Source organism: Lingula anatina, chromosome 6 (assembly GCF_051362555.1).
Source record: "Lingula anatina isolate TDL-2025a chromosome 6, LinAna3.0, whole genome shotgun sequence".
NCBI lineage: Eukaryota > Metazoa > Brachiopoda > Lingulata > Lingulida > Lingulidae > Lingula > Lingula anatina.
Window position 1 is genome coordinate 6,759,487 of NC_141772.1, and position 11,478 is coordinate 6,770,964.

At 40.5% G+C, this 11,478-nt stretch overlaps 1 protein-coding gene across 1 annotated transcript; it reads left to right on the forward strand.

The window, feature by feature from the left end:
- Window positions 1-85: 85 nt before the first annotated feature.
- Window positions 86-8,404, forward strand: LOC106171817 (putative G protein-coupled receptor 85). Its single transcript, XM_087014827.1, has one exon. The coding sequence runs from the start codon at window positions 4,644-4,646 to the stop codon at window positions 5,895-5,897; it is 1,254 nt and encodes a 417-aa protein (XP_086870953.1). The 5' UTR covers window positions 86-4,643; the 3' UTR covers window positions 5,898-8,404.
- The last annotated feature ends 3,074 nt before the right edge of the window (window positions 8,405-11,478 follow it).

The following is an 11,478-nucleotide window of genomic DNA, read 5'->3' on the forward strand; positions in this document are numbered from 1 at the left end:
ATTGTAAATAGTGCAATAACAAGCATAAATATGCGCAGAAAAATATTACATATAGTAGCGAAGCTACCTGTAACGACCATCCGAATGTTAGTTCGGAACCTGCTCATTTACTAACAAGATCGTTTTCCAATGGAGATGGTTCGACGTAACTTAGAATGCGTATTGATGTATACGGCCCATCTCAATAGATAGTTATTTTGCGTTCGCAAACCACTAGGTTAATACCGGTACATACATGCCAATGCATCATTGCGATAGCTGTGCATTTTGTGAAACGCAAATGCATTACACAAAGAAAAATTTAATTGATAAAAGAGGTTAGGAGAGTAAGGTGGGAAACGAATACCGTAAGAAAGCCAAAACGACGAAATTACCAAGTTTCTTAGCTTTGTATAATCAGTGATATATTGATGTTAGCGTGATTTAATATAATAGCGGGAATGCTATTCAAATACGGTATTAATCTCTCTTAATCTGCGTCGCTTTCTGGTGAGTCAAATACACCTGCGCACGTATTCATACCAAGTAAACGCAGTTAAAGCTGCGGGATAACCTGCACAATTACAAATTGTTAATTGCTTGTGAACGCATTGGCGGATTACTGCCTTGTTTGATGCGCATTTTTTTGTCTGATCTAAGTTATAGCAACCCTCTACACCGAAGCTATGCCTTCGATGCTTTGTTTCCCGAAGAATACAAATATCAGTTTCATTCTATGATAATCTTGTTAATTATCTTTTTTTTTGCGCATATAATTCATACAAATATTGACAAGAAGAAAGGTAAATCCAGGGTTATACTAAAAAGGGTTTTATTATTTCATGTCTTTAAAAGTCATTGTGTTGGAAAACTATTCCTATCTAGTATCCTACTGAGCTATTACCATCATTCCTTGTTGTACTTGTCTATTTTTTAATGTTGAAGTCATCCTGATGGTTACCATGGAGATGGCAACCCGCGTTACTTTCACAGTAATTTCCAAGCAATTTTCCTTGAACGGCTTCGAGTACATGAAATACAAATAATTAAGATTCAGCAGACTTAAAAGTCAGTTTTTATCGGAAATCCTTTCACCCACAGTGAGGATGCTACTTGCGTTTCCGTGCGGAAAGTCAATTATCATCCTTTTCCTGTAATGGAGCCTAAAATAAATGCAATATTTACGCAGACATAATCAATCAAATGTAATTTCATTTGAAGATTTACATGGGAATAGAGGAAACTGCGATAAAAGTACAATGGACCCTGCATCCGGGTATTAGTCACGGCACAGTTCTTCCCCAGACCCTCCCCTTAGCTTCAGAAGTACGCCCTTCTCTCTCTCTCTCTCTCTCTCTCTCTCTCTCTCTCTCTACCACGGTCACAGATTAATTATGTGCACTTTTCTCCACAGTGGGGACATGGGCCATGGATTAACCCTGGACATGTCTGTTTATATCGAGTCTAAATCAATCTGTGGCCCTGGCAGATGGCACTTTTCTTCTTCTTCCTCCCCCATAACAGTATAAGAAGCATAATGGCTGAAAAATATTTTTTAAACCAATTTTTAGTCTTTTAATCCCTGTGCTTTGCATGTAGTCAGCGTCGACCATTTTATACTTGCCGAGAAAAGATAGATTGATGTTTTTTCTTGTGCCCCCCCCTCAACAACACATATCTAGCAAATTCCTAAATACGGCTGTATTTTTATATTTTATTGACAAGCGATAATCATTGATAATTGGTAATTCAAGTCGAAGTGGAACATTAAAAAAAAAACGTGTTCGGTTATGTGACCAGAATACAGTGTTTTCCCCACGTCTCAAAGATAAAGCCCTTCAGTAACACTAAAGTCGCATTGTTTTATGTCAAAACAACACAAAATCAATACGATGACACTTCAAAATTCGCCGCAAGTGCAGCAGCAGCAGCTTAATATCCATGTGAAAACTATCGATTTTTGCTTCGGCTTTCGATCGATGGGGCATCGGGTTTAAGTCCGCATATCACGGTGAGCTATGGTATAACGACGTACATTGAAACCAAGCTTTGTGATTGCTATATTAAAAAAAAAAGCCCTCTCAGCTCTTGATGGACACGATGCTCTCACATGAGAAATCTAAATAAGTCATGAGTCAACTGTTTCACAGCGGTATGACGGTGGAAAGGTGGCGAAATTCTCGGGGATAGTTTATGATTTATTTACGGCGCAGGTATACATGCATTTTCAGCGCTCATCTGTTACATGTTGAAAATGCCTAGCAATAGAATCTCAGGCAGGGAAGTCGTTAGCAACCACGGCGTCGACTAGAAGCCAATTACTACGCTTTTGTATATTATATATACAGTAAGAGCTTCGCTAGTGAATGTTTTATGCATAAGGATAGGGAATTAGGTGGAAAAACCATGATGATAGAAAAAATTAGAATAGACGACAAGACAGGATGTCTTTACATATAGAAGGCTCCTGGCGAGATATCTACTTATAGATGTCTTAAATTTATCAGATGCTATGAATGAATCAAACAGTGGGCAGAACGACGCCCCATGTAATGTGCAGCCTATAATTGTAAAAAATCTAGTCAAGGCAGTCCGAGGGAGATAGAGAGTAAGAGAGAGAGCGAAGAAGAGAGAAATGACACGAAAAGCACATGTAAGCCTACTTTGCAGCAGAAGAGATCAGCGTCATTACAAATAATGACTGAAAACAACAGCTGGACTAGAAGAAAATGAACGCTGCGGCGATCTTTATTGTTATGCGCAAAGCAAGTATTCGTGCATGATATTACCCAACCTATGTCGATCATCGATTTCTGCGAGGACATGAGGATTATAATAACAAGCACGGAGTGAAGGAAAAAGAGAGAAAGAGCGATCTTTATCGGCGGAATAATTGACTTGTGTACGTAAGCGCACAACAAAGACAGACCAATCCACTTTGCAATGTGTATAATGCTTTAGGGAGAGACACATTGACAGCTGTGGCCAAGGAATGAGTGCAGTTAACACAGACTGAGAAACAATATCTACATGTATATGTAACAGTGAAAACTGCATGCGTGGATGGTTCAAGCAGATGGATCTTCGGTCGTTGTTTGGTCTAGAATAACTGGACTAAGCTCCAACATCTTTGCAACGAACTTTGGCGCAGCCTGGCTGAATCATAGGCCTACACGTTTTTACATTCGATTACAGTATGTACCAAGGTGTGGTTACATTTGAGAAAAACACATGAGAGTTAAAAGGACAAAGAAACAATATTACACAGTGATGACGTCCTAGTGATCGCTGACCATAATTAGATTCTGTTATAGGCAGGTGAGTTTTCTCTGCAAAGCATACAGTGAGCAGCGGGCATTGAAATCTTTTTGACGTCAGCTCCTTCAAATGTGTCGGTGACGGTAATTGGCTTATCTTGGTCAGCGCTTTGCCGAAGGAGCTGAATACTCCCTTACAACACGAAAATTCAATAAGAGAAATTCATAACGAGTGATATTCGAGGAAACAGGCTAGGTGTCATTTAGAATCATATTATCCACAATACGATAGCCTTATATGTAAAGAGGCGGACGGGACAGAAAACGATCAAGTACGTAGCAGTGAAATAAGTTTGATATATCTGGTGACCAGATTTGGAAATGATTGCAATATTTTTACAGGAATAAGTAATTATTCAGTTAACTGAGAGGCATTTAATGAAAACAGACAAGACATACTAAATCGTGATCGAGTGCTAGTTGCTGTAGCTGTCCCACAGTTTGCACAATATACAGAGTTTGGAATTCAAGATAATGGTAACCACTCCCCGAATTTCGATCAAATACGAGAGATTTTTTAAAATTGAAAGTATGATGTTATTCAAGTAGATTGAACAGAGTAGGCAACAATTAGTGATCTTTTAACAGGAAAAATTAAGTGGTTTGATTAAATCTGGTATTTCCTAGGTACACGAACAAACAGGATGAATAACTATGCTTCGTTTCTGGGAAATCCAGTGGCAGAATCTAGGCCAGTATTCTTGAAAATGGACAAACTAGACAAAGAATACTAATTATACAGGGAAGAGAGAGATAGAGACAGTATTTCAATCGATATTGAGACATGGACACGGCTAAACATATTCTCATTACGGTACGCTAGCCTCTGGTTACTGTCTGATTTATAATTCAGGAATCGGACATTTAAGAGGACTTTTGTGAACCAAAAGAAGAAGGGCGTCGTCCATTTTGTATGTCACACGCAGAGAGGAATTTCATGACATTTTCATATCCCTTTCTTATCTGCACCGTAATCTTTTCTAATTGACATCGGTGTACAGGGATATATCCATGGCAACGCGCTTTGACTAATCATCTCTAAGAGAGACACAGGATTCAGAGCGCATGTTAAAGTGCTTGCGAGACACTAGGAAACCGGTCATTTTCTTCATTATCTCTGTCGTATAAGTAACAAGACCGACAGGCCGTCAGAAGAGGAATCCGAACATTTCAGGCTTCCCGTCAATTTATGGAGGACATCAACAGCAGCAATTTAATGAAACGTTACTCTTTCCAGTGATCATTACTGGAGAGAAATCAGAGTCATATCTCGGCTGTATATCCCTTAATGGACGAGCAATCTTATTGCAGTATTTGAATAAATCGGCACTCTTTCCAGAGAATCACATGTTGATCATACGGCCTAACGTAAACGTTAAGGGGAAATTGATCGAAGACTTGGCTAGACTGGAAAACATGTCTGCCCCTTACCGCTACGGGGAAGGGGGGACGCCAGAGTTGATGGAATATTACTCGGTATTGCACATACTGAAATGCGTCACTTTAGGCATCATCATCGTCACTGCCGTAGCGGGGAATTTTCTGGTTGTTTTCGTGATCAGCAAGGACCGTCGACTACACCGGCCGCCTTACTACTGCATGCTCAGTCTGGCGATGGCGGATTTGATCCGAAGCGCCGTCTGTCTGCCTTTCGTCTTGGCCACAGTGATGCAGCGGACGTACTGGCTTCGCGGCCAGAGTGGCTGCCGAATCCTCGCCGGCTTCAACGCCCTGTGCGTTTTCTCGGCTCTCTTCTCCATATTCACCATGGCTTTGGACAGGCATTTCGGTAATATCCACTACGACTTCTACAGAAAGATACAAGGGACTACTAGCCTGGCTATAGCCCTCAGCGGATGGATCCTGGCCCTATTCATGGCCCTCTTGCCGGCCCTGGGGCTAGGCAGTTATAGGTATTACCCCCTCGAGTCCCAATGCACGTACGAACATGGCTATTACATCTCAAACAACACTCTCGGTTACGCCTTAATTTTTATCGTCGTGGTGATAATAACTGTTTGCGTTTATGTGGGAATTTTCACCTACCTTAGGAGACGCCGAAGGATGCGTCCAGTGGAAACAGGGGCCGGCGCCCCTGCGAGAAGCACAACGTGGAATTTTATCCACCCCGGTGCGCAGTTGATGCACAGGCAGCTCTTGGCGGTGACGCAGCCGACCGTTGCGGTGGGCGCCGCTACCGCAATCCAGGCGCAGCTTTCCCAGCCTGCGCCTTCCCAGCCGACAGCGGGGAACCAGGGGAGTGGAGGATCAGCGACGACCCCCGCCAGCAGCACACGAAGCTCTTCTTCGAAACAGACCGATCAGATAACACGTGCTTTTCTCTGCGTCACTGTCTTTTTCGTCATCCTGTGGATGCCTTACCTGGTGCTTTTCTTTTGGTACATGATCGACGCCAATCAGACGCCCCCACTGACATTCATCACTATAGCAACGTGGTGCTCCTATTTCCAGGTTGCCATAGCAACGCCTTTTTATGTTGTTTTCATATCAAAATTCAGGCGTGGTATTTCGTATTCTATTTGCTGTTGTTGTAGAAGACAAGGCTACGATGTACCTTCATCTACGGTAACTGCGACGTGAGGAAAAAATTGCTGCATATTCGCAATAAGAGCTTCTGAAACAGTGCATACGATTAAGACTGTTATTGATTCGATTTAAAGCATAAATCTCTGGCTCAATGAATGGATTGTAACAAACTTTCTGGGAACTGGAGACTTGCACGTGCTTACTTCGGCATGGGTTTAAGTCGCATAATTGAGCACTTAACTTTTGTTTAGCAAATATTGAAATCCCCTTAAAATTTCAACTCTTTTACCTTGTCACCAAGGCACGTCATCTCAAAGCCGTTGACAAAATTACGATTTATATATCGACTTTTGAGTTTTCTAGTAATGAACACTGGAATTGGTGAATCTCTCTCGTGGCGGTATGTTAAAAATCAACAGCTCTAAAACGGATTTATAGATAGTAATTATTTCAACGGTTTTGAATTGGGTATACGTTGGTGATAAATCGCTGGAATTTTCAGCATTATTTTGCTACATGAAAAGTCAAACGCGCATTGTACGGCTTTAAATTATCGTTTGACGCAATGGTTATCATACTTGCAGACGTTTCACTATAAAAACAGTCGAAAGCATGCAGGGTTCCGTAATACAATCCTGCCGCTTCTAGACTTTTGAGACTTTTTTTCATTTTGTTGTAGTTGTAAGTAATACACGGCAATGGCACAAATCATGGAGTGCACAAAACTAATCAAAGATATAACCACGATGCGAACTTTCACGTACATTTCCTATCATTATCCAAGGGAATTGTGAAAAAACGACTGCAGAAATGAAGTGTTCAGATATTTTCTCTTTATCTGCACTTGTCTAGCGACGTTAAGCTTGCTTCAAATCAATTTGACATTACTTAAAAAGATTAATATAATTTGTGATGCAAATACAGGGAGAGTCTGGTGATTTTTTTTGTGCGTGGGTTCTCCACTGTAACTTCCATCTGCATCTGTGGTTTTCCTTAAATTATCCCCATTTATAGTGAAAGGGAGCAGCGCGAAATAAGGACAATAGGTTCCACGGCGCTGTAACACAGTGCGAGTTCTAAACCACACTCCTAAATTGAAAACATTCGACAAAGTAATTGTCTCACCTTCCTGACAGCCACTTTCACTTGAAGTACCGTGCAAAGTGCAGCGGATGAAGTCCAAACATTAATCCCCCTCCATCGTTATTATTTGCCAAATTAAACTTAGTCCTGTTATCATCCGGCCATTATCTTACTACGATATCCATTTGTGAATTCTTTGCGGCTTGAGGCATTTTTCGAGGATATAATGAAAAAAAAAAAACTTTTAGAGCCAGTATATCTTATCTTATAGTTGTGTCCGCCTGCTCAAAGTTTTATTTTAATTTAATTGATTAATTCTCTGTGTTTCAAATCCCCATTTAACAAGGTAATGGCTCATTGTAGTGCATTTTAGTCTGATTTTTATCTTTAACGGTCCGTATCACTAACACACTGCAGAAGAAAATAAACGGAGCTGCAGATCATGTTTCACATGTCAGATTACTGCGGATACTTGTCTCAATGTCACACAAGTGATCCAGGTATTGTCAACTATTCTGTTAGCTAAAATACCGTGTTTTGTACATGGAATATGAGGACTGCTGGCGAACTTATCTCTCAATGATTGACAAGGAATTTTGATATCTTTATAATGAAAATATTGCATTCCATGCGAATCGTTCGTTGATTGAATTTGCAATTGATAGGCTTGCTCTCTTGCCTTTCTTTTCTTCCTCTCTCTCTCTCTCTCTCTCTCTCTCTCTCTCTGTCCAAATAATAGACTTTATCTCGTGTACGTGTTGTATAATCAGGGCGTTGAAAGTGGTTGGACTAAAATCCTAAGCCGTGAGTACGCGACTCATCACTTATAACACCAGCACGGCTTGCTGTCACAGGACATAGGTTATTGTGAACAACGACTCGTGTCCTATCGAAGGTCAATGCTGGGGATAATGGATTTGAATTAACCTTTCTAAACCACACGCATGTATGCACGTGTGCGTGTGCCAGAACGCGTGTGTATGTGTGCGTCTCTCTCTCTCTCTCTCTCTCTCTCTCTCTCTCTGTTTGTGTGCGTATTTCAGAAAGAAGATATCTCCGCCATCTAATTTAATACACCTTAGTTCGAATTGCAATTTTAAGTTTTGTGTGCACATAACGTAAAAATGAATTTTGTTGGGAAGTAGGGAGGGAAATGCTAGAAGTATGTGATGTAGATTGGTAATTCTTGTAAAATCTGTTTTTTCATCAACATTGTTTCATATTGATTTGTATTTTGGTAAAGTACACATAAATATTGACAGGAAGAAACTCCAACCTTATCATCTTTGTAAATCACATGAGTGATTTCCTATGCTGATACCTACTGATTAATATAATTTGATTTTTTTAAACTTCATAACTTCCTCTGTGATATATTGTTTTTATTCCTATAGTACAGTTTGATCTGACAATATAAATATGTTCTTTTTATCAGTTATCGCTTCACTTTCACGATTAAAATGCTATTGTTTAATTTATTTTTGACTCATTTATTACGCTTGTGTTTTACTATGATATGGATCTGTGCCTTTAATTGCCAATGTCTTTGCCTGTATGATTTTTGCATGTGGGGTTTGTGTGCGTACGTGTGTGCGTGCGTGTTCATGTATGTCCCTTTATCTCCCTCTGTGTTTGATTTTTTCTCCTCGTGTCTGTGCGTGTACTTGTGTGTTTGTGTGTGATTGTGTTTGTGTCGTTGTGTGTGTGTGTGTGTGTGTATGTGTGTTTGCGCGCGCGCGCGTGTGTGTATGAGCTCACGAGCGTGGGGCAATATGTTGGCCATACGTTAGAACGATATTCTTTACTTCGTTCCCCAGACAATATTCCAGTGTGCTCGAACGTAAGCGTGTGCCTGAAAACTCATCTTAAATGTTATAATATGTATGAGCACATTCTCAGGCATGTGAAACGTCTATGGTGTGTGTGGGCCCATACTGATGTAAGGTTGGACAACCCCCCTGGGACCTCACTCTACAGACTTCATACTTACATTGAACTTCAAAACAAAACGTGGTTGAAATCTTCAGTTTTATTTTGGCTGTGAGGGCAGAAGCCGGCTTTTGAGACTTATCTTATTGATAATTTATCAGCAAACAATTGATGATAAGTTTATATAATTTATCATCCTTTATGTGGCCATAGGTATATGTTTTCGTGTAAATGTGTAAGTTAGAGAAGGGAATTTGTTAAGCTGTGAGTGTGTGAGTGGTGTGGGATTTCTTTCACGTACGTGTATTTTATACTATATTGAACGGGAAAATAGGAGAGGAAGCTGGAGATATTTTTGAAGTTTATCAATCTGTAGAGGAAACGATTTTTAATTTAGTCCTCCTTGTAGATTATTAGGAAATGTTGAAATTTAAGAGTGGAGGGCGACCACATCCAAGTGCAAACGTGTTACGAAGTCACAAGGGCCACTATTTCTCTTCCCCTCTCGACGAAATATATATATATATATAACAATTTATGTGCGGAAAGTATCAATAATACGTTTCGATTACATAATGATGCCAAGTTCCGTGAGCCTGCATAAAGGATTGAGCATATGAGATTTTCTAACAATAGTAATCTCTCTCTCCCTCTCTCTCTGGCGAACAAGAAACCATTGTCATTGTTTTGTCCCCACTTCGGGTCTCTCTCTCTCTCTCTCTCTCTCTCTCTCTCACACACACACACACACACACACACACACACACACACATATATACATGTACCAGCCGTATAAGAACTGAATCAGGAAAAATTGAGGTATTTTTATAATAATGAATAACACATAAGTGGTCCTTTAGACGATTTGCCAAATCATCGAGATTATGTTCAAGTTGACGATTTCTGTTCAATTTGCACTAAGCATTTTAAGCTTCTGTATGAAGATTCGCAGTGCCATGTAGTATGAAATATATACGTCAGTTAAGTAGTTGGCATTTTAGATTTGATAGATAATTATTTTTTTCATGGCAAGAGCATCTGATAAACAATGGTGGCATTCGTAATTGTTGGATTTGTCCGTAAAACTGTATCATAGATTGTCGAATTCAATGGCCTGGACAAAATGGAATAGACTCTCACGCTCAGCAGCCTTAATTGCTCTTGATTCAGGGTTCAATTTTATTATCAAAACTCTCGAGGACTCCTTGGCTATACAGCCACGGTTTATTGTTTGTGGAGAGGACAATAAGAAACGAAATTATCCCCTAGATCATATGGGAGCATATTAAAAGTATTGTGGAATAGGCGCATGAGAATGGATGTGCAATAAGCGTCCGAGATTTAAAAGGATCATGAGACACACTTAAGTACCAGCTACTCAAGAAGCGTTGATAAACTTAAGGAGTTGATAAAACGCGCGATGTAAAGTTGTACAAACAATCCCTCGATAGTTACAAAGAAAATATGACATTCGGGGATAGATATGGGTGGTGGGATTATAAAGAAAGATATGCAGAGACAGCGAAGAGGCGATAAAGACCGACCGCAAAACGCGTGCACGGTGACTGAAACAGACCCCTGGCTATTCATAAAAACAGGCTTGGCCGTCCCCCGTTAACGTGCAGGTATGCCGTCCCCGCCCACTTCACCCAGGGACGCGTGGAGATAGGGGGGGGGGGGGGGGGGGGGCAGAGTGCATCTTACGCAATATCATATGCGCAGCTTATAAGCTCGAGCTCTCTGTCCTATGACGACATCTACTTGTTAAAGGCATTATGAAAAGCGCATCTTTCTTCAAACATTTTTTATTGTTCGTGAAGGTAAAGTTAGCGTTCAAAAATGTAAATACGTTGTGTTTTAAACTTGCTTTAAACGGTTCGTATAGAGGTAGATTGGACTGATTATTTGTCTTCTTTTTTAAAAAATAAATTTAAATTGCCATTTCACTACTCTCATTTATTTTCGCGGCTGGATTATCCGTTTTTCTAATCTTTTAAATGCGCTGCCTTGCGGTTACATTCAGTTAAGGCAGGCTTTTTTACTATGTTATCTTAAAGTCTGTGGGCTCTCTTCCTTTTAAACTGAAAGAGAACGAGCATTGGCTAATTCTTTATACATCCTGCTCTCACAAGAGAAAAAGAATAATATCAGTTAATTTTCACTTAGAGGAAATTACGAAACGGTTTGTCCGTAATGAAAAACACCAATATAAACGTTCAATTAAATAGCGTAGTACGAAAAGGAAGTACTGTGCATACAACCACCACCAATGCTTCACCCGCACCCATACACAGTGGCACGAAAACATGCACGCGCTAACATAGCGGGTATATGCCCCTGCCAACACAGGCATGTGCACATACACATATGCACGCATATATGCGCGCACATTCATCAATTAATTTTTGAGGGTTGGGAGCGGTTGGGTGGATTGTGTACGATTGGAGAAAAGCAGAGTATCACCTGAGTTCGATTGCACACACGTATTCGGGCATACATAGACTCTCGGACATACATACATAGACTCTCGGACATACATACAGACTGATGTGTGCTCATCCATCGTTGCTTGCAAGGCGGCTAGAAAAGCGGACGGGCGGCTGATCGACAGGCGGCTGATCGA

Excerpts from the sequence above, each read along its gene's own strand:
- LOC106171817 (XM_087014827.1), top strand. The coding sequence starts at position 4,644 with ATGTTGATCATACGGCCTAACGTAAACGTTAAGGGGAAATTGATCGAA.